Below are 24,163 nucleotides of genomic sequence, written 5' to 3'. Positions count from 1 at the left end.
AATATTGTGATACACAAAAATATCCTGTTCAGCTGACTATGAAAAAGCTACAAGTATTCTGGGACATAATATGCAACATTTTCTTTAAAAACAACATACAGACTCAACATATAAATATTTTTTCATTATCTTATTGTGCTTGGGAAGATTTCACAACTCAGAATGTTGGTATTTGACATCCTGGTATCTTTCTGGTGCGTTTATGAACAGCTTGGACAAATCCTACTGATTCTACCTTTAAAATTTATTTTGAGTTCTTGCTCTGACAAAAAAAAAACTCTTTTTAAGCCCTGCAGATTCAGAAAACTACAAAACCCAGGTAATTGCCAGATCACCAAAACCAGAGGTATGGCATTGTAAAACCTTGTGTGTACAATTTGAGGAACGTGCATAGGAAATGACTGTCATCTGTAACAGTTTGTGTGTACGTGTGTCCTCTCACCACTGGCTGTAGCTGTGTGCCGGGCATCATGGCGTTGGCGAGCTGCATCTGCTGGGCCAGCATGGCCATGTTTTTCTGCTGGATGAGGTTGTTCCTTCCATTGATCTCCAGCTGGGTCTTTAGGTGGGGCGGAGGATGCAGGTACTTACAGTTCTCCCTGGAGCAGCGGCCCTGAAGGGGTGACAGAGGAGGAGGAGGTGGGAGGAGTCAAGGAAGGCAGATGAGAAAAGAAGGCGGGATGAGGAGGATAAAGGTATGGACAGAGGCAAATTAGAATAGTGTCTCCCTGAACTGTTGCCTAATGTAAAGAAGTAATGAGCCTTGACTCAAGTTGCTGCCCTCCCATTTAGCAGGCGCTGACCTAACATCCCCGACATCTGGGCCTGCCACTGGGTTTGTCGTAAAGAAGAACGATCAGTTCTGTTTTCTTTTCCCCCCCTTGCGACCCAAGCTGTGCGCTCGCTACCTTCCCCTGTTTCCTCAAGGTCCCATTGAGAGACAAATTAGCTTCAAGAGCGGAGATAAAGAGGATTAGCTTCTATCTGCTCCTGCTAACAGATTATAATACACACAGCGAAACAATAAGAGACAGATGCACCGTCCCAGTAATGATATAGATACTTCATTATCCATTAATCTGGTAATTATTTTTTTGAAAATTCATTTGGTTTATAAAAAATCAAAGTAAAATTTTACAATCACAATTTCTTAAAGCTCAATATGTTATTTTTAAATCCGAATCCAGATCTATTTTTATTGTTTCGTTGCTTAATTTTTCTGAAACACACACTCAACATTGAAAATCATTATTGACTATACTGTTCATTGTGCCATCATTCATTTTTACTCTATTTTATATAATTCTATTTGATCTATTTGTTCGATTATTATATATTTTATTCTTAGATTCATCTTTATTGTATTTATCTATTTATTAGAACTGTTATAAGAAGTCATTACTGCATTAATTCATGAAGCAAAAACAATTTAAATGATTATAATATTAAATTTTTAATCTGTTAAATTCTTAACTGCAATTAAAACAAATAATGAATAATCATTACCTCTAATATTTGACAATATATTGCCTGACATTTTTGACAGAAGAAAATCAACTTAAATTATCAAAATAGTTGCAGATTAAAGTTCCTGTCAACTTGTTCAACCTGTGCAGCGAGATGTTTTATTCAAAAGGTTTTTTCTTTTCTTGAGACAAATTATGGTGCAAGGAAAAGAAGCTCAAGTTCAAAAGGGTCAAAAACATATCTCTCTTTGTATAACAAGAAGTTAGAGGGATTGTTCTGGGAATATGAATTAGCGCAGACCCACCCTGTCCTCCATCCCACCGCCTTCAAGACCATCCCACTTGACGCTGGATGTTTTACGAGGCCCAGTGAATCACTATCGATCCCCTCCCAATTGAGACAAATTACTGATGTGTCAATGCATTATTTCAGAAAAAAAGAACCGCGTGGAGAACCGATCGCAGGTCGATACATGATTGGAGACTCTTGTGACAATAAACATACACACATCCTGGCACTCTATCTAATATTCTGCGAGTGTCTATAGACAGCACAGTGTGTGTGTGTGTGTGTGTGTGTGTGTGTCTGGGCGCTCGCTGCTGCGGGTGATTATATTCATCCAGCAGCCGGCAGCCCAAGGGGAGAAGGAGGGAATGTAATTTACACTCTCATAATGCCTGCTCCACTGAACACTCCCCCTGATAGGTGTAATATTTTAGATATCTCCTCCTCTTTTTTTTACTCCCCTTTTCCCCTTCATTCCATTCCTTCCTTCCGACTCGATCCCCCGCACACTTCCGAGCCCCTTGCTGATATTTGCTCTCCTCATCATGAATACAGAGCAGTGGAGGTGCAGAGGTGCTACCGCTGTGATCTGTATATGAGCACATGTTCATACGTGTGTGCAGAATGTGCAAAAATCCACCTTTCATTCTTTCCCCCCATCAACATGCATCCTCTCTCCATCTTTTCCTGTTACTGCCTTATATAAATCTATTTCCACGGGATCGGGGAGAGCAAACCCTGCGGCAACTCCACACTACCACCTCCCATGGGGAATTAAAGGTTGGCTGTCATGCTACTGCTTATCTCAGTGAGATTACCTGCTGCCCACTGCGGCCCGCTATGACACCTGCTTTCACAACCTAACACATACACTCTTCCTCCCACCTCCCTTCCTCTCGCCTCTATCTCCCCATCTCTGCCTTTTATTTCCCCGTGCAGCCTGATCTGCCTAGCGACAGCAGGAAAGGTACTTTGCATTGGAGAGCAGCAGAATGTCAAGAGTTCTTCTGGCATTTTCATTGGCCGAGAGCTGAGAGCAGAAGTAGTCCCAGCCTGCCGATTGGCCTAGAGGCACACATTAACAATGCTCCTAGTCTGGCTCGTCCCTGTGTGGCTGTGACTATTGATCAGTGCTAATTGGTTAATGTCTTTTGATTTTCAAGGCACATTCCCTCTGGGTGACTAGACTTCATAGACTGTATAGCTAGACTCTAGCATGTTAATTCCAGCTGTACGTGTGTGATGAACTGTGACAATGCAGAGCTTATCATTACACAAAAGCCCCCTCGCTCTCTTTGAGGGCAATCTCTGCAAAGGTTTGCAACTGTCAACATTAAAGGGACAGTTTGGATTATTTGAACTGGGGCTGTAAGAGGTACCATAGTCAGTGTGTTACCTACTGTAGATGGCGGTCCCATTTTGGAAAGCTATGGTATGTCACACTTTATGCTGTAAATCAATTGCCCTTGGGGGACAAATAAAACCGAACTTGAACTTGAACACTGTACTGCTGTGGACAGGGTCAGCGGCAAAACATATTAGTCACTTAAAAAAATCAATATCAGTTTAAGTGTACGCTATCTTTAGAATATTCACATCACTTTACCTTCGGTTTCAGACAGCCTTTTCTGATGCAACCAGACTTCATTTGCAAAATCACACATTTTACCTTATAGAAGGCAGGAATTGCTGGTCTACCACTGCCTAAATCAATTAGTTAGTTTGTGTTATTGTGTAACTTCAGTGTTTTAGAGGATTATTTCATATTTATCAAAGTCACACGGTAAGTAACTCCCATGGTCTGTGAGGTAAAATTAATGTTTTTGCCAATGGAGTTTAGTTGGTTTGGAGAGAGTGATATTTTGGTTATATAATGGCAGTTTCCCATCAGAAAAGGCTGTCTGATGGCAAGGTAAAGCAGGAAAATTATTCTAAATATAGTGGTGACTTAAACTAGTATTGATTTTTGTCAGTGCTGACCCTGTCCACAGCAGTACCTTGCTTAGCTTCCATGCTATTACTCCTCTCTGCTTCCCTAAACTGGGGAGATGTTGACAGGAATTTACTCTAAGTAATACACAGATTATTGATAACATATACAAATAATCTGAATTTGAATTGAATTTTTAAGGAGTGAGTGGAGAAAAAAACAGAGGTAAAGGGAGCGCAAATACTGAATTTCGATCATCAGTTAGCCAAAACCATAGCTCTGAATTTCACTTTGTCTATTGGATGTGTAAACAAGCAACAGTTTGCCTAAAAGTTGATATGTATATACAGCCCATCTCAAGTATCGCAAAATCTGTGACTACATGTTAAATAAGTTTAAAAAATGTTTTAACATTCAGCTTTATTTTGGAACAATGACTATCTGAAAAACTTCTCTATAAAGTGTTATACAGTGACATTTTCAAAATAAAACATGGCTTGAACAAATAGCCCTTTCTAGACAAACGGTAAAACGAAAATAAATTCCATCTCCAACATTTGAAAAACCTATGACCTTCCCTTATGAAAGCATGATTAAAGAATATGTTGCGGCTACTGAATTGATGTTTAGTGGTTGAGTCAGCAGCCTGAATGCAGGAATTTCTTTCCTTGAACCATCTCGAGCTGGAGGGAAATTAAATAGAAACACAGCATTGAATGCTTTGTTGAATGTTTTCCTTTGATGGTTCCGGTCCTCTAATTTTCTGTGGGGCAAGGCCGGTTGTTTTAACATGATTATCTGGCTGCTCAATCCATTTTAGCTGCAGAATAATGCAGTGTAAAACGCTGATACATAATCACTTATAACATAGTGCAATCTGTGTTGGTTAGCTGTTTGACGTCTATTGTCAATAATATTTTGTAGAAATCAGTACTGTAGATGATTCTGTTCCCTGAAAATAGACTCTGTTGTCAACACATTGTCTGGATAAAGTATTATCATTGTTTTGACAGTGAAATCATAATTATTATGCTTGTAGTAATGAAAATTTACCACTTTGTATTTATTCAGCTGCATTCAGAAAGGTCAGCACCTTGACATAGTCCTATCTCTCTGTTTTCACTAGTGTTGCTTTCGTCAACGAAATTTATGACGAAATATCGTCGTCAACGAACCTTTATCACGTGACGAAAACGAGACGAGACGAAACGTAAATGGTGGTTATGTGACGATAACTATAATAAAATATATAATGCAATATTGTTGACGAATAAAAACAAGACGAAATGTGGTTTACAAAATAAAAACCCTGCTAAAATGTCTCTTCATTTTCGTTGACCAAAACGAGACGAGACGAAATAACTTTTTAATGTTTACTCGCGTTTATTATTTTGCAGTGTTTCTGTTTCCTAGGCTGTGTGTCGCACTGCGCAGACGCAGGCGACGTCACTTCCAATCCCCACTCGCGGCATTATTTAGATGCAGCTGTGGTGGGATCATGGCCGGGCAGCCGCGGAGAAAACGAAAACATGATATATGGACATACTTTGAGTACAAACAAGTGGAAAACAAAACGGAATGTGTCGTGGAAAAAGATGGGGAGAAATGCGGCCACAAAATAACGGGGAAAAACACGACAAGTTTATAAGGTAACAATATAAGAATAAGATAACCATGTTTGATTTGTGAAATGGGTTTGACTAAAAGAAAAATCTGGTTTTGTCTATACCAGGGGTCGCTAACAGGTGGACCGCGGTCCGAGTCTGGACCCAGACGCCGTCCTATACGGACCCGGACTTATAACCAATAAATTATTAAGAGATTTTAAAGACGCTTCTATTTTAACTGGCGCAACTTTTCTAGTCTTTCCGGCGCTGGTTTATCTGATCAGGAAACACACAGACCAACTGCAGAGAAGCTGCGTGTGGAGGAGACTGTTGTTAATGACAACAGAAACTAACGTGATGCTTAATGACATCGACACCAACCAGATGCACTTATAAAACGAAACAACTGTATAAGGAGGCCTAAACGTAAAACAGGAGAGTCTGTGTTTCTCTGTGAGAAACTTTCAGATCTTCTCACAGCAGAGTGAACAGGTGAGGGAGGAGAGGAGGACAGACTGATCACTAATCAATCACTGATACCGTCGTCCTCTCGGACTGATTAAAAAAATAAAAATGACAAAGTTGGTGACAAACCAAACCTGGATGTTCACACAAATAAAGTCTTTATGTAAAACACTGCAGAGTTTAACATCGTGCTGTTTAAAGACAGTCTGCTGTCTGTAGTTTGACAGAGAGGGTCGTGTCTGGAAGGGAACCCTAGACCCGCGAAAGATCGCGCGAGTTTGATTATTTTAGTAGAAATAACAAATCTTAACAAATCTCGCGAGAGTTATGCAAATAAAGAGTTACCTTCTAGATACGACTGAAAAAGGTGCGCAGCTCCAAAAATAGAAAATCATGTCGTGGTGTCGATGTTTTTAATGTGGCAGCCGCCATAAATAAAACACTATTCACTGATCACTGACCTGCTGTGATGGAAAAAATACTCACATTCTTTACTTAGGTATTTTTACATTGTGGTATTAGTGTTTTTACTTAGTTACTAAGTTAGACATTATGATGTTTTGGACCTTTGCTTTAGGAAATTTTCTCTAACTGGACCTCTTTGAATTTTAGTTGAATACCCCTGCTATACTGATTGGATTAAATAGAATTAGAATACTAAAAAGAGAGTAAAATACAATTTTCATTGACTAAAACTAGACTAAAATGTCATCAGTTTTCGTCGACTAAAACTAGACGAAAATAGTCATGTGTTATACTGACTAAAATAAGACTAAAATGCTCAGACTTTTAGTCGACTAAAACTTGACTAGACAAAAAAGAGTATGAAGGTGACTAAAACTAATAAAAACTAAAATGACAGTTTGACACAAAGACTAGACTAAAACTAAAATTAAAACAGGCTGCCAAAAACAACACTAGTTTTCACCAGTAGCCCCATTATCTGTTGCTGTGCTGTTGTTGTCTGAACAATTCAATCCTGTGTGAGCCTCAAGTCCCCACCGATCACTGCCTGCGATGCTAATGTCCTGGCGTCTCTCCTGCCTCGTTTCTCTGCTGTTTTCCCCCGCTGTCTAAACAGTGTCAGTACAGGTTAATGGTGAGCCCGTCGGATCCAAAGCAGGGCTCCCTCTGGCTGGAGTGTATGACTACAAGACTCACTCAAGTTGATTCTGTTCCGCCTTCACCTGTCTGCCCGTCCTCCACTGAGACGCTAATATGCTAACAGACTACCTGCATCTGTCTCTCACGCACTCTCTGGATTGCTCCATCTTCCTCCTGGTCTCTTCTCTGCCTGTTTTTCTCCAGTCCGAGACCTTTCAGGTGATCGTGGTCTGTACTCACAGCAACCCTTTGCACCAAAACAAATTCTGGATTCAAAGCTGCATGGCATCTTTAAACATGTCAGGGGAAGTGATGTCAGAAATGTAGTAGTCAATAGCACTACCAGTGAAATTCCAAGACTGTACAGGGTTTCCCCCATCAAAGTTGTTATCTTTTTTGATGGTTGCCCGTCACTGGTGCAGGCCAGTGACAGACTGATGGCAGTGTTAAAGCAGGCCCCTACAGTTTCTGTGATAAGATAATATCACCCAGACTCTCAGAATTAAGAATTTAAAAAAGCCATAACACAGATTTCTACATTAAGTCAGTGCTCAAAGCTAAGTGGAGATTTGAAAATATAACATCGTAATGTGCACGTCACTATAGTGCATTTACATTTTGAAATGAAATGAAATGAATTTCCCCAGTGCTTAGACCCAGTGGAGGGTCAGCTTAGACCTGGGCTTGCAATACAGTGGGGGAAACCAAAGTAAAAAATTAAATAAATAAAATAAACATAAATAAATAATACTTATCCATTGCTGTTTTTCTTTGTCACCTGAAATCAAAACTTTTCTGGGTTTCTAGGACAAAAGACTGAGGGGGATATTTACTAAGCTGACTCAAATTACTGTCATGGGGGAGCATGTTGCCATGACCGGAAAGTCCAAAACTAATTTCTGCTACTGAACTTTGACTATAATTTAACTGCTGATAGCAGTGGTATGAATTTAGTGCTGTGACTGAGTAAGAAGTAACAGACCGATAGTCCAGAAATATATATTCAAAACACTAACACTGTATTTCAGACTGTCGTCACCTGAAAAACACGCATGTCCGTCGAATGTGCAAGCAGCCATATTCCAACTGATATGTCCTTGTATTGTTAGGTGGCGACCGCTAGTGGAGGTAGTAAATATGACAGGAGAAGTATAAGGTGCAAGACGACCTGCACTTGGAGGTGATGGGATGATTAAACAAACACAAGACTTTCACCCAGAAGACTGGAGTTTGAGTTCAATGTCACATGAGTTATGCTGTTGCGTGAGTGAAATCACTTCTGTTTCTTGACATGCATGACATATTTATTTTTACTCAAACCACAATCTTTTCCTACCCTTAACCAAGTAGTTTTACTGTGTAAACCTGACCAACTAGTTCTTATGCCTAAATGAAATTGTGAATGTTTTACAACATAAATAAATAACATAACATCATGCAAGTTAGGTGACGTGACTTGCGTAACATAGTTAAGGTCTGGTAGAGCCTGTCGCTGCTGGTACTCACCACCAGTATTATTTGTGGTTTTGGGAGTAATTGACAATAAACCCCTTCTATTGTGTAGGTATGAGAATGTGTTGTAATATTTTAATGACAGATGACATAGACTGAATGATAAATGAAGAAGCCTACTACTACAAGCTATAGTTGCGCTATGTTAGCCAAAACACAGTAGCCTTTAGCATTTAGCCATTGTAAAAGTCAAGTTAGTTGGCAACAAAATAATACCAGCCGTCTCAAACAAAAATAATCCAGGGTTTCCACCAGTGCATTGCAAGCCTGGTGTCCCTGCAGGTCTAAGTTGACTCACATCAGGGATTGTGATTTTTACATTCAAAGACTTTTAGTTTTTAATTTTATTTTGAAAGAGCACATTTGTTTCCACTTCCTTGTCTGTCTGCTATGTTTCTGCCCACCATAATATTTTGTCAAGTTGATGTTAAGCCTACTTTTTGTATTGCTGTCATGCCCTGCCAGTAATTAGCCTGTTTGGAGTTTAAGCCCTAAGTGGCAGGCTCAGCTAACTTGCCCTGTGTTACTGTGAACATACAACTGCAATAGTTGTTTGGTACTCATACACTTACACAGAGAGTATGCTGATCTCATTTTACAGACCTTAATTGTTTTTAGTTAATGGTGGATATCAGTAACAAGTTACATATATGCAGTAAAGAGCTGAAACTAAGGATTTTTGTTTTGTTTTTCTTTTCAACAAGTACAGTGTGTTGATATTCATCAGTGCTGGTAGGCGTATTATGTTGCCTCCATCATGTCCAGAACTGCATCCCCAGTATGTGTAGAAAAACAAGTACCATCACATTTTCTGAATTTTGGCTTGGTTTGACTTGGTACTGAAGTATCGGTTCTCGTGACATCCCTCGTCAGGGTAAAGTTTTGGTAAATAGCCTCTACACAGAGTAGTCTGGCCACCAAATTTAGATTCTGAAACTTGAACCAATTTGCTTTTGCCAGGTTGTGGCTGTGGGAAAACATGGTTTCACTTGCTTTTAACTGGCAAGCAATTAAAAGAAAGTGAACCAGCTGTCACAGTCCCACTCTGAAGTGTATGTGTGAGCCTGGACGTGCTGGGGGAATGGAGCATTCTGCGCTTATAAATCACCTTGGCCTCATTACACCAGATATCTTTCAGCAATATTTCAGCTCCTGGACACGTACTCACATGCAAATATATGTAGCACACGCGCACGCGCACACACACACACACACACACACACACACACTTATTACTTCTTTTTAGGATAATATAACAAACAGCAGAATGTTATTGATGCTTATTAATCAGTACAGCTGGGAAAATAAAGCAAACTAATTCCCATGTGTCTACATATACAAAGAAGTACGCCTACACACAAACACACACACGTACACATGTCCTAACCTTGAGTTACTTGAATTACAACTGCCGCATTTTCACTGCAGTTTCAGGTGTCACACGTGCTGCTGGTTCTGACGTTAGCAACAACATGGTTTTAATCAGTATCACCTAATCCTCTATGACGAGGTTACATCAATGAGGCCGTCCACAAAAACAAGGACAGTTTTTTAAAACCCTTTCATTCCCAGTCTCCAAACACAGCATATTTTTTAAAGCTGGTCTGATCAGTGTTTTATGTGAACAAGAATAGATGAAATGCCTGCGTGTAACGTGAAAGATGTAGGTAAGGGTGATTTTCCTTAGCTTAATGGAACATTTAAGCACTAACTGACCATCTTTCACTGCGTTGTTTTGGTGTTATGGACCGCAGCTTTACTCTCAGCACTCATCAACTTTGTACCAGCAAGTGGCTGTTTTGAGTGAAAAAGACAAAACCACTGAACACAAGCTACTCAGCACCAAACAGCAGATGGACAAAGTTAGGGATTAAGTGGCAAATACAGTCAAGCCTTCCCTCAGGAGTTTGTGCAGTCTAAGATAACTACAGAGGAATGCTAACGTTGCTTCACATCTGCTACGTCAATGGTTCCCCAAACTTTTCCAGTACTAATAACAATTATTAACAACAATTTGTTGAGTCGACCCTGGTAGCCCCACTTTGAAAATCATGTTTCTAGAGGTGTAAATGAGCGACTGCTTACTAACCTATTCACGATGTAAGGGATAATGTACAATGAGCAGTGTCACTGAGAGCCTTCAGGTTTTGCATTGGGGTCCTACATCAGTTTATTTCTCAATAATGATCCACTGACAGTACATTATCCTGTCCATTACATGGTTACTTACCAAAAACAACAACAAAAAAAACTACAATCAATAATTTGATACAAAATATTAAATCTAAAAGTGATTGCATGGATTTATAAATAATTTTATTGCTCCTGCAGTCTATGATCAGGACTGCATCCACAGCAACAGTCAGAAATAACAGACCTTAGAATGCTGTGATTGACCAACAAAGCCATGCAATAAAGTTGTAATAGGAATTATATCCAGCCATGCATTGACACGTTGTACTTTTACTACAGGGCACAGCGTCATTTAATCTATCAGTACATTCATTACACGTGTACATTCATTTAACTCTTAGGTCATCTTTGAAGTGGCAGTCTGTGAAAGACAAGACTACATGATGATCGTGTGCTCACAGAACAGTTTGTGGGGGGAAAAAAGGATTAGGGGAGTCTGCAGTTCTACACTGGATGATGCCTTACAAGAAACAGACCACAGCTCTGGCAAAGACATGATTACATTCTTCTGGGTTATAATACAGGACATAAATATATATATATATATGATATATGAGTTTTATCTTCATTTAAAGGAACATGTTAACATGTTTCATTAAGATGCTAAGGCAAAGGTTATCATTGTCAATCTTTAATCCACTGATCGATTCTCCTTCTTTCTTTGTTTCACCATGATACCTGGATGCCAAATTTATCACAAAGCATAAAAAATTTCTGAACTGTAGGATTTAAGTTAATATTTCTGTTTTCGCACATTATCTAGCAGGATTACTTTACAGCACCAACCACACAGACATCTCCTGTTGCTGCTGCTCTGTCACTCATTTTCTTTGTGACCACAGTTATTTTCATTCTTCCCAACCTCTTCATCATGTTTCTTCCTTTTCCCTCTTTTCTCCCAAGGCTTATTTTCTTGCGTTTGATCCAAGTCCTTGAAATGAGGCGTTACAACAAAAGGACAATGTAATGAATGTTTATGAAGTCCTGTTGATCGTCCAAAGTACGAGATGCTTATGACCACATCTGCCAAAGTGAGGGTCAAAGCACTGTGGGTCACATGTTTATGAAGTCACTGACTTACTATTTTGTGTGTGTGTGTGTGTGTGTGTGTTTGTGTGTGTGTGTGTGTGTGTGTGTGCTATGGGACTATGCGATCAAAACCTCAAACTGTCAGTATTATTTGTAGCCTGTGGTAGTTTGGCAGCTCTCTGAAGGATGTGTCTGTGGAATCCCGGAGAATAAAACCCATGGCAGAATTCCACTCACGGACTCGCAACAGAGACAAAAACAAGAACAGAAGAAGAGGAAGGTAGACACTCAGAGAGAGGTATGAAAAACAGACTAGGGGAGACAGACATACAGACACAGAGAGATAGACAGACAGGTGGGGAGTGTGCTTTTCCTATTAATATTAATCAAAGCAGCCTGTCTGAGTGATTTCAGCAGTGTCTTTGCTGGCAGATATCTACATCCTCCAAGGGTTGTACGGCGCGTTGCTTTCTACCAGGCCCTTCTGCATGTTCACTCCGGTAATCACCCATTGATTCTAAATGATCTTTTAATCTACCCGTCCAGAATGACTCATTCCAACTTAACCGCACATAATCCAACAGCCTCTGATCTTTTCCGCATTCCCCCTCTGTGCTCACGCTGTGTCTGAGTTCCCCTCAGACCGTGCCTGCTGCTGCTGCTGCTGCTGCTGCACAGCGAACACCGTGACCAGTGTGACAACTGTAGTGCTCAAGTCTGGACAGCCACCGTCCCGAACCCCTGTGCATTATTAATTCCCCCCCAATGGCACCGCCTCTCTTTCCTGCTCCCGAAGACAACCATCAATCAAGAAAGCGCCGTCTGGATGAGGGCCGTGATGAGAATACACAAGCAAACACACACACACTCGGGCATGTGCTTTTCTTGACCAAAGGTTCCTGTTGGCAAGTGTACGTCAGACAAATTATGACATCAGACACAAGCACAAAGAACGGCCTGTCTGAGGACTGAGAGTGCTGCCAGGAGGGCCAATAACACACACACACACACACACTCACACACACTTTAATACAGCAGATTTATTAAGCAATACACTCCAGCTGCAAACCGCTGACCCATTATGCCACATATTAGGAAGTAAACCTGATGACAAACAGGAGAAAAAAACATCCCCTGTTCTTTGTCTTTCCTTTCTCCGTCTTTTGTAGTGCCAGTGCTAATACTAGATGTCTATATAAGTCTCATTATCTCTTTCCAATCGTTTATCAAATCTGGAACACCCCTGGTGCATTAGTATAATAGCCTGGATCAGTTAATGGCCTTAAAACCTCATTTAACTGGGCAGAGGGATAAGCCTTTGAGACAACGACAAAGATAGATATGTGGACAGAAGAATCACAGATAATGATAGAAAGAGGTGACACAACCAAGCTCGTACGAACTATAACTGGAATGAAACAGCTGATGAGTACTCAGAAAAACCACTGCTCCAGAGAGTGAAACTCCTCTCTATGTCACAGATGACGTCAAGTCCTGCGGAAAGCTTTTAGCCGTAGTGCTCAATTAGCCACAACACCAATTACAGCCCCCAAAAGCACTACTTAGTCTGGCAGTGTGTTAACATGTTTTGGGTGGGTGTGGGTACAAAATCGTTAGCACAGAACGCTAATTATCGGGCAAAATCATTAGCCATCATGGCTACTGACAGCAGTCTGCCACTGTCTGTCACGGTGAGCTGTTCCCTTTTTTTGTTATCCAGTATTATAAGGCTGAAATGTCTGGCTCAAGTGGTCCATGTTAAACTAATATTTAAATGTTTGATTCATGCTCAGTGGTTATCAGTGTTTTTCATGATCACTCATCAGGTGGGAAATTAAAAATGCTTTTTCAAAATTACTTTTGACCTGTTACCCTTTATTCATGTAAGTTCGAAGCTACACATTATAATGTACAAATATTTTTATTTTAAAACTCTGATTGAACTTAGTTTATGAGGTTTTAGCTGCCCAAGATATTTTTTTAAATCTGTCACACCATCAAACCGGGAAACTGGGAGAAGAAAGAGATTTAAAAGATTCAAAAGATTTATTGAGCAGAATCAAAATACAAATAGGGCTTACGTTTAAGTCGGGCAGGTCAAACCAGAGAGGAATCCAAAAGCAAACTAATCCAAATCAATGACCAAAATCCATATAATTCCAGCAAAAGTCCAAAACCCTGATGAAACAATAGGGAAAACACAAAGGCTAGGACCCTTGACTAAACCGACAGAAGATGAAGATGAACTGACAACTGAAAGAAGGAACACACACTGACTACAGGACTAATTAACTAATAAGAGACAGGTGAAACTGCTCAGGAATAAAAAAAAACAGTGGGAAAAGAACAAAGGCAGGAAGTTAAGTCAATAAAGAGGCACAAGGAAGACTCCTACAAAATAATACAGGAAATGACTAACAAAAATTCAAAATCATGACAGTAATTGCTAATTTGATAGCGACATAAAGCTTGTGACTAACACTGTTGCTCGGTGGTTAGAATATCTGCTTCCTGTTGATTGATTCATCTTTTGATTATTATTTATTTTGTTTAAATGCCTGAAAATATTGGCACAAAACAGCCATCATAAGTTCCTAGAGCCCAAGATGAAGTGAAAAACAAAAAAAAAAGTCAATTATGTTGACCACTTAATCGATATATTGTTTCAGCTCTCCTCCCAATCAAAATGCTCCAAACCCCGCCCCAGCCAACATGTGCAGTCTGATCATGCATGTGTTTTTCCTACAGATGCACTGGATTCCTTGTTCATGTCCAAGGATATGCAGGTTACAGGACGGTCTACATTTCTTAAACGTCTTGTGGGTGTGAATGTATTTTTGTGCCACTATATGTTAACCCTGTGATTGACAGCCTCCTCATCACCCTGTAAATGATAAACAGGTATAGATAACAGATGGATGGATGCATACAGGCCCAGTTTTGACAACCTCTATCCATCCATTTTCTATTTCTTATTCAGGGTCAGGTTGCAGTGGTAGCAAGCTAAGCAAGGTATTCCAGACATCCCTCTCCCCAGCAATGCTTTCCAGCTCCTCCTAGGGGATCCTGAGGCATTCCCAGGCCAGAAGGAATAATCCCTCCAGTGAGCTCTGGGTCTGACCCGGGGTCTCATTCCAGTTGTACGTTCTCAGAAAACCTCCAAAGCCAGGTGCTCAGGAGGAATCCTAATCGGATTCCTGAACCCCCTTAGCTGGCTCCTTTCAACACAAAAGAGCAGCGCCCTATTGCACTTCAGCCGCTTACAGTTTCATTCTTTCGGTCACTACCCAAAGCTCATGACCATAGGTGAGGGTGGAACATAGATGGACTGGTAAATCAGAAGCTTTGCCTTCAGACTCATCTCTCTTTTCAACACAGTCTGGTAAAACAAATGCATTACTGCTGATGACCAATCGTCCTGTCCATTTTACCGTCACTTGTGAATCATAAGATACATAAACACGTTTGCTCAGGCCAGCAACTCACTCCCAGCTCAGTGGAAACAATCTATCGTTTTCCATGGAATCATGAGAGCATTGATGTCTTTTAATATTTAGCAAAACTTCCCGGACTTCCTCACGAAAGAGCACCTGTAGAAACAGCCATCAGAGCCATGCAGTGCTTTCTTCTTCTGTTATGAAGTGAAGATCAAATTCCGTACATAGTTTAATGCGCTGTAAGTGTTTGCTGTTCACTCCCTAACTGAAAAAAAAAATAGTCCTGTTATGAGAAATCAACACATTTGAGGGTCATCTTGCAATCGTGTGTTTAGAAAAAATCTTTTAAGTATCTCCTCCTATGTTCTGTTTATCCTTTGCTTTCATGTTCATTGCTGTTTTAATGTCACAACATTATGAATTATTGGTTATTATCTTGAGCATTGGTCTAACAATTTCTAGTTTTGTGAAAAGTGTGCATGAAAGGCTCAAAAAGTCTCCAGCACTTGCTCATTGCTCAGTGGGGCGGCCCAGAACCATCGAGCCCTGAACCCTCATTAGCTACTTTTGGGGGTTTGATAAACCAGTCATCTGTTGCTGACTGCTTTCAAAATGAACATCCCATGATCAGAAGCTAGCATTATTACCATCTGAGCAATAAAGTTGGTTGTGAGTAAAAGGAATTAAGCATAATGTCAAAGCGACCAAGTCAGCAGCAGCAGCCTCCTTTTCATCTTCGCTCACTACGCTGCTTTCCCCGACCTGGCTGCAGTCGTACAGCCCAGACTTGTAAAAATCAGCTCGAAAAGGAGGATTAAAATAGTTAAAATGAAAAAGTCTGTCTTTTTCTCTCTGGAGGGTGCAGTATAGGTGGCAAGTGTTGTCCGGGCTCCTGTGGGAACGTCATTGTAGAATTGTGCAAAGGCAAAGTCTCTAATTAGCTTTGTTCTCATTAGGTCTACAACACTATCTCCCCTCAGACAGACAAACACACAGACATTCACCAGCACACACACTCACACACACTCATACATATATACAGATAGTGATGTAGAGGGAGAGAGGCCACCCTACAGCCCATGAGATCTGGCCCTTCTTCTCTATTTCTCTTTCAATTAACCCTTTTCCTCCATCCTCTATCTGTTCATCTTCTTTCTTTCTGCCTTCATTTCTCCCTCACTCTCAGCCTAAGCGTTCTCTATTCACAATCTCTAAAGTTTAGTCTAATTCAGTTTTTATCTCCCATTCAGTGTGCCAAGGAGGCAGGCAGAGAGCAGACCCATTAAAACAGCCTTAATGGAAGACTGGTGAACAGGCACACAGGATTCAACAGCTTTTAGGCCTAATTATTTTCTGCCCATCTTTGTAACGCTCATTCTGCAGATATATGGGCCTCGCTGGCTGCTGGGAATAGACCTCTTTCTATTTTTTTTTAACATCTAAACCTCCCTCCTTTTCTCATATCTCGATCTTCTCTCCTCAGATTGCTTCACAGCCATTGTCATCGAGTGTTCATCAAGAATTGAGCGAAAAAGATCTTTTTGAAAAACTGTTTGCTTGTATCTCTATTTGAGGACGGAGAAAAAAATCAGAGTGAGAAAAAAAAAGAAAAGGAGAAGATGAAGTCGGCCTTGTGAATGAACAAAAGATGCTCGCTGACAAAGACTGGCAGCTGCCTTTGGTTTGTGCTGTGATCTTTAGCAGCTACACAAAGTGGCAGCAAAGTGAAAACAAAAAAGACGCTGCTGGCAACAGGCGGGGCGCTTGTGAAAACTGTGTGAGTGGACACAAATAACAACCATAGGCACAGCCGCATGAGCATGCAGAAATCGTTAATGTGGCCTCTTTGTATAATGATCTGAGGAAGGATTCGGTTTCAAATCGAGTCGGGATCAGATGTAGTAGAGTCAGAGAGCTGGAATGTTCTATTCTATTCTACTCATGATGAGTCATGGTGGGGGACGTGGCAGACAATCACGAGACCACACCCTGAAGACAGCTAACAGAGTGAGAAAAACTAAGAGAAAGTTGTCAGACGTGAGTAAAGACATCTTTTCTTACATGCTAATCTGTGCGCACACACACAGACACACACACAGACCCACACATGCTCCTATTCTCCTCCAATGAAGGGTGTCACTGTACTGGCATCAGCAGCGAGTGTCATTGCCTCGAGGTTAAAGCAGATAAGAGAGGATTAGCATTCATTACTCCATAAAGTGATGATACCCCCCACAAGCACGCACACACACACACACACACACACACACACACACACACACACACACACACACACACGTAGGCACACACACACAGCGATGCACAGACATGCTCAAGGCGCACAGACACACAAAAAAGACTCTGCGCACACAAGGCAAAAGGCCAGAATTTTCATCCATACGCTCTTAGAAATAAGAGTTCCAAAAAGGTGCTTCTCAAAGTACTTAAGTTATACTAACAGCCATTTGCTTCTGAGGAACCCTTGTTTTGAAGAAAGGGTTCTAGGTATAACCCCCTAGGTGGGTTATAGATAGACCCTTAAAGTAGAAAGAGGTTCTTAGTGGAACCCTAACCCTGTGGATTCTAGATAAAGTCCTTAGAATATAAAAAAACATTTGAATATAAAAGGGTTCTTGGTAGAACCCCAGGTGGGTTCTAGATAAAACAACATAGAACATAGAAAGGTTCTCTGTTGAACCCCCCAGATGGGTTCTAGATAGAAACCGTGGACTATCAAAAGGTTCTTGGTAGAATCCTCCGCATGGTTTCTAGATACAACCTGTGGTAGAACCTGCTGCGTGGGTTCTTGTTAGCATCCTTAGAAGGTGGACAGGTTCTTGATAGAACCCTCAGGGAGGGTTCTGGGTGAAACTATTACACTATAGAAGAGCTCTCTGTAGAACATCTTGTAGGGGGAAACCTGCACAGATGGTCCCAGATATAACCCCTTATGCTGGGTTCTAGGTGGAACTCTCAGAATAGGTTCCAAGTGGACCCTTTAGAAAAGCTTCTACCAGGAACCCAAAAGGTTCTTCTATGCGGAAAATGTGAGGAATCCTTTATGGTTCAAGTTACCATCTATTTCTAAGAGTGTAGCCAGATATTCTCTTTTTAAAGACTAACCGTCAAAACTAAACACAAAGGGAAATAACAGTAATACACAGCAACAGCCTGTAATCCTTTGTATCACAAACAACTGCAGAGCTGGAAAATCCTCACACTGAAGTCCTGTGTATTCATGATGAGTTCTGACAAAGACGGAGGGGGGAAAAAAGACAACAATAGAAAAGAAACAGATGTAAAGGGTTTACATTTCAGAATTTGATGCAATTTATTGATGCTGAAGTTCTGCATTTTTCCATCCAAGAATTCTCAGCATAAATAATTAAAACAGCATAGTTAAATAACTGTGTTTTTTTTCCCTCAGGACCCTGCTTCACCACAGCAAAAGACCATTCAGCAGGCTCAGTCTGTTCCCATAAAGACACACCAGAGAGCAAAGTGAGAGACAGACAGGGAGAATAGAAACACAGACTGAGACAGAGTCATTTGTAGGTTAAGGATATATTTTGTTAGCACGATACATCATGTAGAAAAGCATGACACAGTGTGTCTTAATTCCCTCCCACGCACACACACACACACACACACACACACACACACACACACACACACACACACACACACACACACACACACACACACACACACACACAGTGCGACAGAGCAGAGGGCCATCACCCCTTCCTTCTCCACGTAGCGCCTTCCGGCTGCACACTCATCCACATCGATCCACATTGATCAAAGTCGGTTTGTACCACTTCAGCAAAGAGTGGGGTAACAGTGGGCAGGGTGATCACCTTCCCTAAGCCTCTCTCTCACAATGGACTCATCCGCTGTCAGAGATGAGACAGAGATGCTACTGCCACTGTACCGTATGTAGTCACAGAGATATTGTTGTATATTGCCCAAATCAAATTCAAAAATACATAAAGGTCAGATAGAAATGTGAACAAACTGAATGTACACCTCTACATGAAGACCATGGGGAGTGTCCACAGAGCTCAACCTTTACCAAAAATAAGTTATTAAGTTGAAGGATGGACGAGTGGACAATCATTGCCCTTATATCAACATTTATGTATACAAATAGGTTTCTTAGCTATTGACTTCATGACATACATGTTAACATGTTTATCAACCATTTACTGATGTCAATACCTTAATTAACATGTTACTTACTGCTTATTATTGTATGAATAAAATTAACTGTTAATTAATGCTTATTACTGTTTTAGCTAATGTAAAACTATTAAATAATGTGCAAATTAATTCCTTATGACTGGACACATTAGTTACCATTTAATTAGTTGTTAGTTAATGTTTATAAATGTGTTAGTATCTTTATAAACAATCAAATACTATTTAAATTAATGCCTTAACATGAACAACAAATGGTGACCAGAAACATTATTTACCTGTAGATGTTAGTTAATGCTTATTACTGTAATAATATCAATGACATCTTTATAAACTATTAAATAATGTATAGATTAATACCTTAGTTAACATGGACACCAAATACTGACTAAACAAATTACTCAACTATTAAATCCTTGTTACTGTTAACTAATTACATGAACACCATGAATAAATAATGACTAGACATGTAACTGTTAGTTAATGCTTGCTGTTAGTGTTACTGTAATAATCAATGTCAATAACATCTTTATAAGTTTCAATTTATGTATATGCTGATACCTTAGTTAACATGAACACCATTAATAAATGACTAAATGTTAATTAACTGTTAATTAACTGTTAGTTAAAGTTTATTACTGTATTAACTAAAGTTAAAGGAATCTTTATAAACTATTAAATAAATAACAAATTAACACCTTAGTTTAAATGCAAAGAGTAACTAGACACATCAGTTAACTGTTAATTAGCTGTTGGTAAATGCTTGTAGCTGCATTAACTAATTTTAATGGCGTTTTTATGAACTGTTAAATATTGTATAAACTGATTTCTTTGTTGATATGAACACCACTAATAAATGATGACTAGACACAATAGTTAACTGTTAATGAATTAGTAAATGATATATAAATTAAAACCTTAGTTAATATGAACACCAAATAGTGACTAGACACATGACTTAACCGTTAACTGTTTGTTCATGGTTATTACTGTATTAACTAATATTAATGAAATCTTTATAAAAATGATGTATAATTTCCAGCCTTAGTTAACATGAGCACCATTAATGAATGATGACTAGAGACATTAGTTAACTGTTAATCAATTGTTAGTTAATGGTTATTACTGCATTAATGAATATTATTTAATGTAACCTTATTGCAAAGTGTTTTGCACGAACACGAAGAATTTGTCTTCGATCTCTGTGTCATTTAGATCACATATTTTGTGTTCTGTCGTCCAGTCTAGACTTCAGTAAAGCTGCAGTGTGAGACGGCACGGTGACAGACAGCGTGCTGTCGGCAGACCCAACACAACACAGCTGCTCTATCTCTCTCTGATGGCTGAGCCTGATACCGCTGTAATCCCGTTAAAGCCTTTTGAAGAATCACAATGTCCAACAGCAAGCCCCGCAACATGCACTATAACAATAAAGGGATATTACAGACATTCTTCAATCTCAGCGCGCGCTGAACAGGCGACTGACACGACTCCTGTTCACTTCCACGCTCTCCTCCTCCTCTTTTATTACTTCCTCTCCGTGCACACACACCATCTCTCTGCTGTTCTCTCCTCTCCATCTGTCCATCACTGTCCATGTTACACCATTTGATGCCTATGCACCCATCCATCAGCCCTTCACTTTATTTCACTCCATTTCAGTGCCGCATGGTGTCTTTTTCTCTCTCGGCTTTAATCTGTTCGTTGACACCACCCTCCTGTCTGTCCTGTCGTCTCTGCTCACATTCTTTGCTTCATATTTAATGTCACAGTGATGCAATTACAGAAGCAGAAATTTCCGCAATCAAATTGGCATCTTGGGTCATACCACAGCTATTTTTGTTTTCGCTGCAGACTCGCATGACTTGCATGTTTCAGGGCGTGTTTTACAGGTTCGTGTTAGACAGCGATTCAGGGTTGATGTATTAACTTTTGTAGAATGAAAAAGAGACCGAGAAAACCCACGCGGAAAGCAGCGGAAAACATCCGCTCCATAATGGTCATGAAGGATCAATATTGCATGGAGACAAAGTGCTGCTAAACAGTGTGGTTTCTGTTAATTAGCACTTCTCTAATGATCTCTCTCTTCTCTCCTCCTCCTTTCTCCACTCCCTCTCTTTCTGTACTTCCCCTCCCACTCTTGCACTTTATTGCTCCCTTCCATTAAAACCCTTTCTTTCTCCTGCTTCATCACTTGTACATTCCTCTGCCTCAGTCTGTTGATTCTGTCCTCCTCACCAATGTTGTGTCTCTCAGCAGAGAAAACAAAGCGAGAGGAGGTATCTGAGTTCTTTTCATAAGCGTGATAAATATCCCGCTCCTGTGTTTGTGGCTGATGGCTCTCAAGGATGAGATTTAATGAACCTCTCATCCAACTCTGATTATTTTCTAATTAAAGGAGTGAGTGATGGGGGCAATGAGTAAATTCATGAATGCATGTTTATAACTGCGGGGGGAAAAATAAAACAACAAACATGCTAATGACAGATGCGGAGACAGAAATCATACTCAGTCGAGCCTTGTTTACTGCACTCCCTCGGGAATGGAGGTCTTTTGGCAGAGAGAAATGTTTGCACCACTTAAACAAATTACAAATCTAGAATCAAATTCTGTTTATAATTTCAAAATATGTATGCATCTGGTGGAAATATTAAAATGTTTTTATTTGCATTAGTTGCATTCATCAAGCTGGACCTGTCTGATAACAAATTGTACATCTGCCGGCATCTTTTTCATTAAAGCAGCAGGTGTAGAAGTTAGAAATTCTCCCACGTACCTCTAATAGCTGGTCTCTTGAAAATTCCATTTATATGATATTAATTTGGTTTTGTAAATCAGGGAGGGGTTCCATACATGGTTAGGACACAAAAGCTCTCTGCTTAAAGTTATGTAGTTTTACCATAATAATAAAGAAAACTTGTTGTCAATGTTGGACAAGCTACTTTGACTCTATATCAAATTGTGGGCATCAGCCCAAGGAATGATACATGAAGTCTCCATCATACGAAAGTCCTTGTGTCTGCAACACCTGTGTATGGTGGTGGCATCACTTACTGATCCTTAGCAGTTTTATTTCAGACCACACAGAAAGCTCCATTGCACTTGGGCTTTAAAAAGGCTAAGAAAAATGTAATGTTAGCCAGTGCACTATTTGATCAATAAAGAGCAAAGCAACTGAAAAGAACATTTTAATTCAGAAGACGCTACCACCATGTTACCCTGAGAAATGTAGTTAAATGTAGTAATGCCACTACTTGTAATGCTGCTACTGCCCAACATTGCAGTCACTTTTGACTTTTTAGATTTTGCCAAGACCCAGATAATTTATTAATCCTAGCCAAATGCAGGGAGTCAGTAATCCTACAAGACTAAGAGCTATACTAGACGCTGTACATTGCAAAGCAGTGGTTTGAGTTAAATGCTAAAGTAAGCATGCTATTATTCAGACAAAGATAATGCTAATATACTTTTGTTTTGCAGGAACAATGTTAACATGTTCACTGTCTTAGTCTACTTTGTTAGCATGCTAAGACAAAGTACAGCTGAAATGTCATTAGATTTGGTCCTGGTGATGGTGCTTACTTCTGTTGAGCATCTAGTATTTATCACATTTGCATGTGCATGCTTTTTGCATCATCCTAATGCAATTCATCCCATTCTTTTTTTTAAATCCAATAATTATTTCAGTCAGGACCAAAGTAGTAAATGACTTGGCACAGTATTGTGCTTAACCGAGCACCTATAGCCAGCTTTGCTAACTATCACATGGAACAAGTTCTACGGAGAGTCAGAAAACATATTCTGTCTTAAGAGTTGGACCGACAAGAGACTGGACAGGAAATGGAGACTGTGTCTCAAGGTGAGTCACCTAAAAATCACCTAAAGGTGCCATCATTTCTGACAGAGCACCAAGATCCACCCAAGCTTGAGAAACATCATCCTGACTTTATGCAATATGGATTTCTTTTGGGGGTCACAAACAACAACCTGATTATCCTTGGGGGTCGTGACTCGAAAAATGAAAGCCACTACCCTAAAGTATAGACAGGAGTAGTTCACAGAGATACACATTCATTCATCAATTACTGTGTCTGTACCTGTTTATTCTTTGCAGGAGAGGCTGGAATCACAGCGAGCACTGGGTCAGAGAAAAGGTTTCACACTGAACTGATCACCGCTCTTTCACAGGGTTAACACATGTAGATATACAACAATCACACCTACGGGCAATTTAGAGTTCTAACCTGCATGTGTTCGGACTATAAGAGTAAACTCATGCTGGTATGAAGAGCTTTGTATTCAAACACTGTAAAGAGACAAACCACTGTACCGGCATGTCTGCTCATTCACTATGTTCAGTCCAAAGTAAGAACACATCTGCCCTTTGTTTCCACTTTGACTACCCAAACTCTCCTGTCCTATTTTAATGTCTTTATTCCATTACATCATGATTTGAGAGCTTTCGTGCAGCGGCTTCCACAACAGCACACGCATACATAATCAATCCAAAATGCCCAATAACACGGCAGTGAGAGACTTGCCCAGCCTCCAACTTCCTGCCTGTTGCAGCCGGCAATACCATTAACCAGGCACCAAAGCCACTCTAACATGATTACCTACCTGAGGTGAATGCTCATGATTTCACAGGACTCTTACCACGATCACTGTTTGTGTGTGTGTGGGTGACTGCAGTAGAGAGTAAGTGCCTGTTTGCTGCTTGTGTCGATGTGTGTGTTTATGTGTTTGGGGTTGAAAGTGAAGGATTACGCGTCTGAAGTGCGACCACATAGCTCCCGAACTCCAGAGATCAGATGAAGAGCAGAGGGTCAGTGACAGATAGAGGGGAAGAGGAGATGGAGGAAAGGCTAGACAGACTTACGGCGCTGCCAAGCGACAAAAGCAGGAGAACAAGTTGGCAGACGCCTCGTTGTCCC

General features: G+C 40.2%; 1 protein-coding gene across 8 annotated transcripts in view; it reads right to left on the bottom strand.

Moving 5' to 3' along the window:
• LOC146328799 (muscleblind-like protein 1) overlaps window positions 1-24,163 on the bottom strand; it is a 103,932-nt gene that overhangs the window by 31,678 nt on the left and 48,091 nt on the right. For all 8 annotated transcript variants that reach the window (XM_084717811.1, XM_084717812.1, XM_084717810.1 and 5 more), the window contains exon 3: window positions 443-613. In XM_084717811.1, the coding sequence (XP_084573937.1) occupies window positions 443-613 (171 nt within the window). The remainder of the gene's footprint in view (window positions 1-442; window positions 614-24,163) is intronic.

Source organism: Lutjanus erythropterus, chromosome 4 (genome assembly GCF_056507025.1).
Source record: "Lutjanus erythropterus isolate fLutEry1 chromosome 4, fLutEry1.hap2, whole genome shotgun sequence".
In the NCBI taxonomy this organism is placed as follows: domain Eukaryota; kingdom Metazoa; phylum Chordata; class Actinopteri; order Lutjaniformes; family Lutjanidae; genus Lutjanus; species Lutjanus erythropterus.
This window is presented reverse-complemented; position numbering and strand designations above follow the sequence as displayed.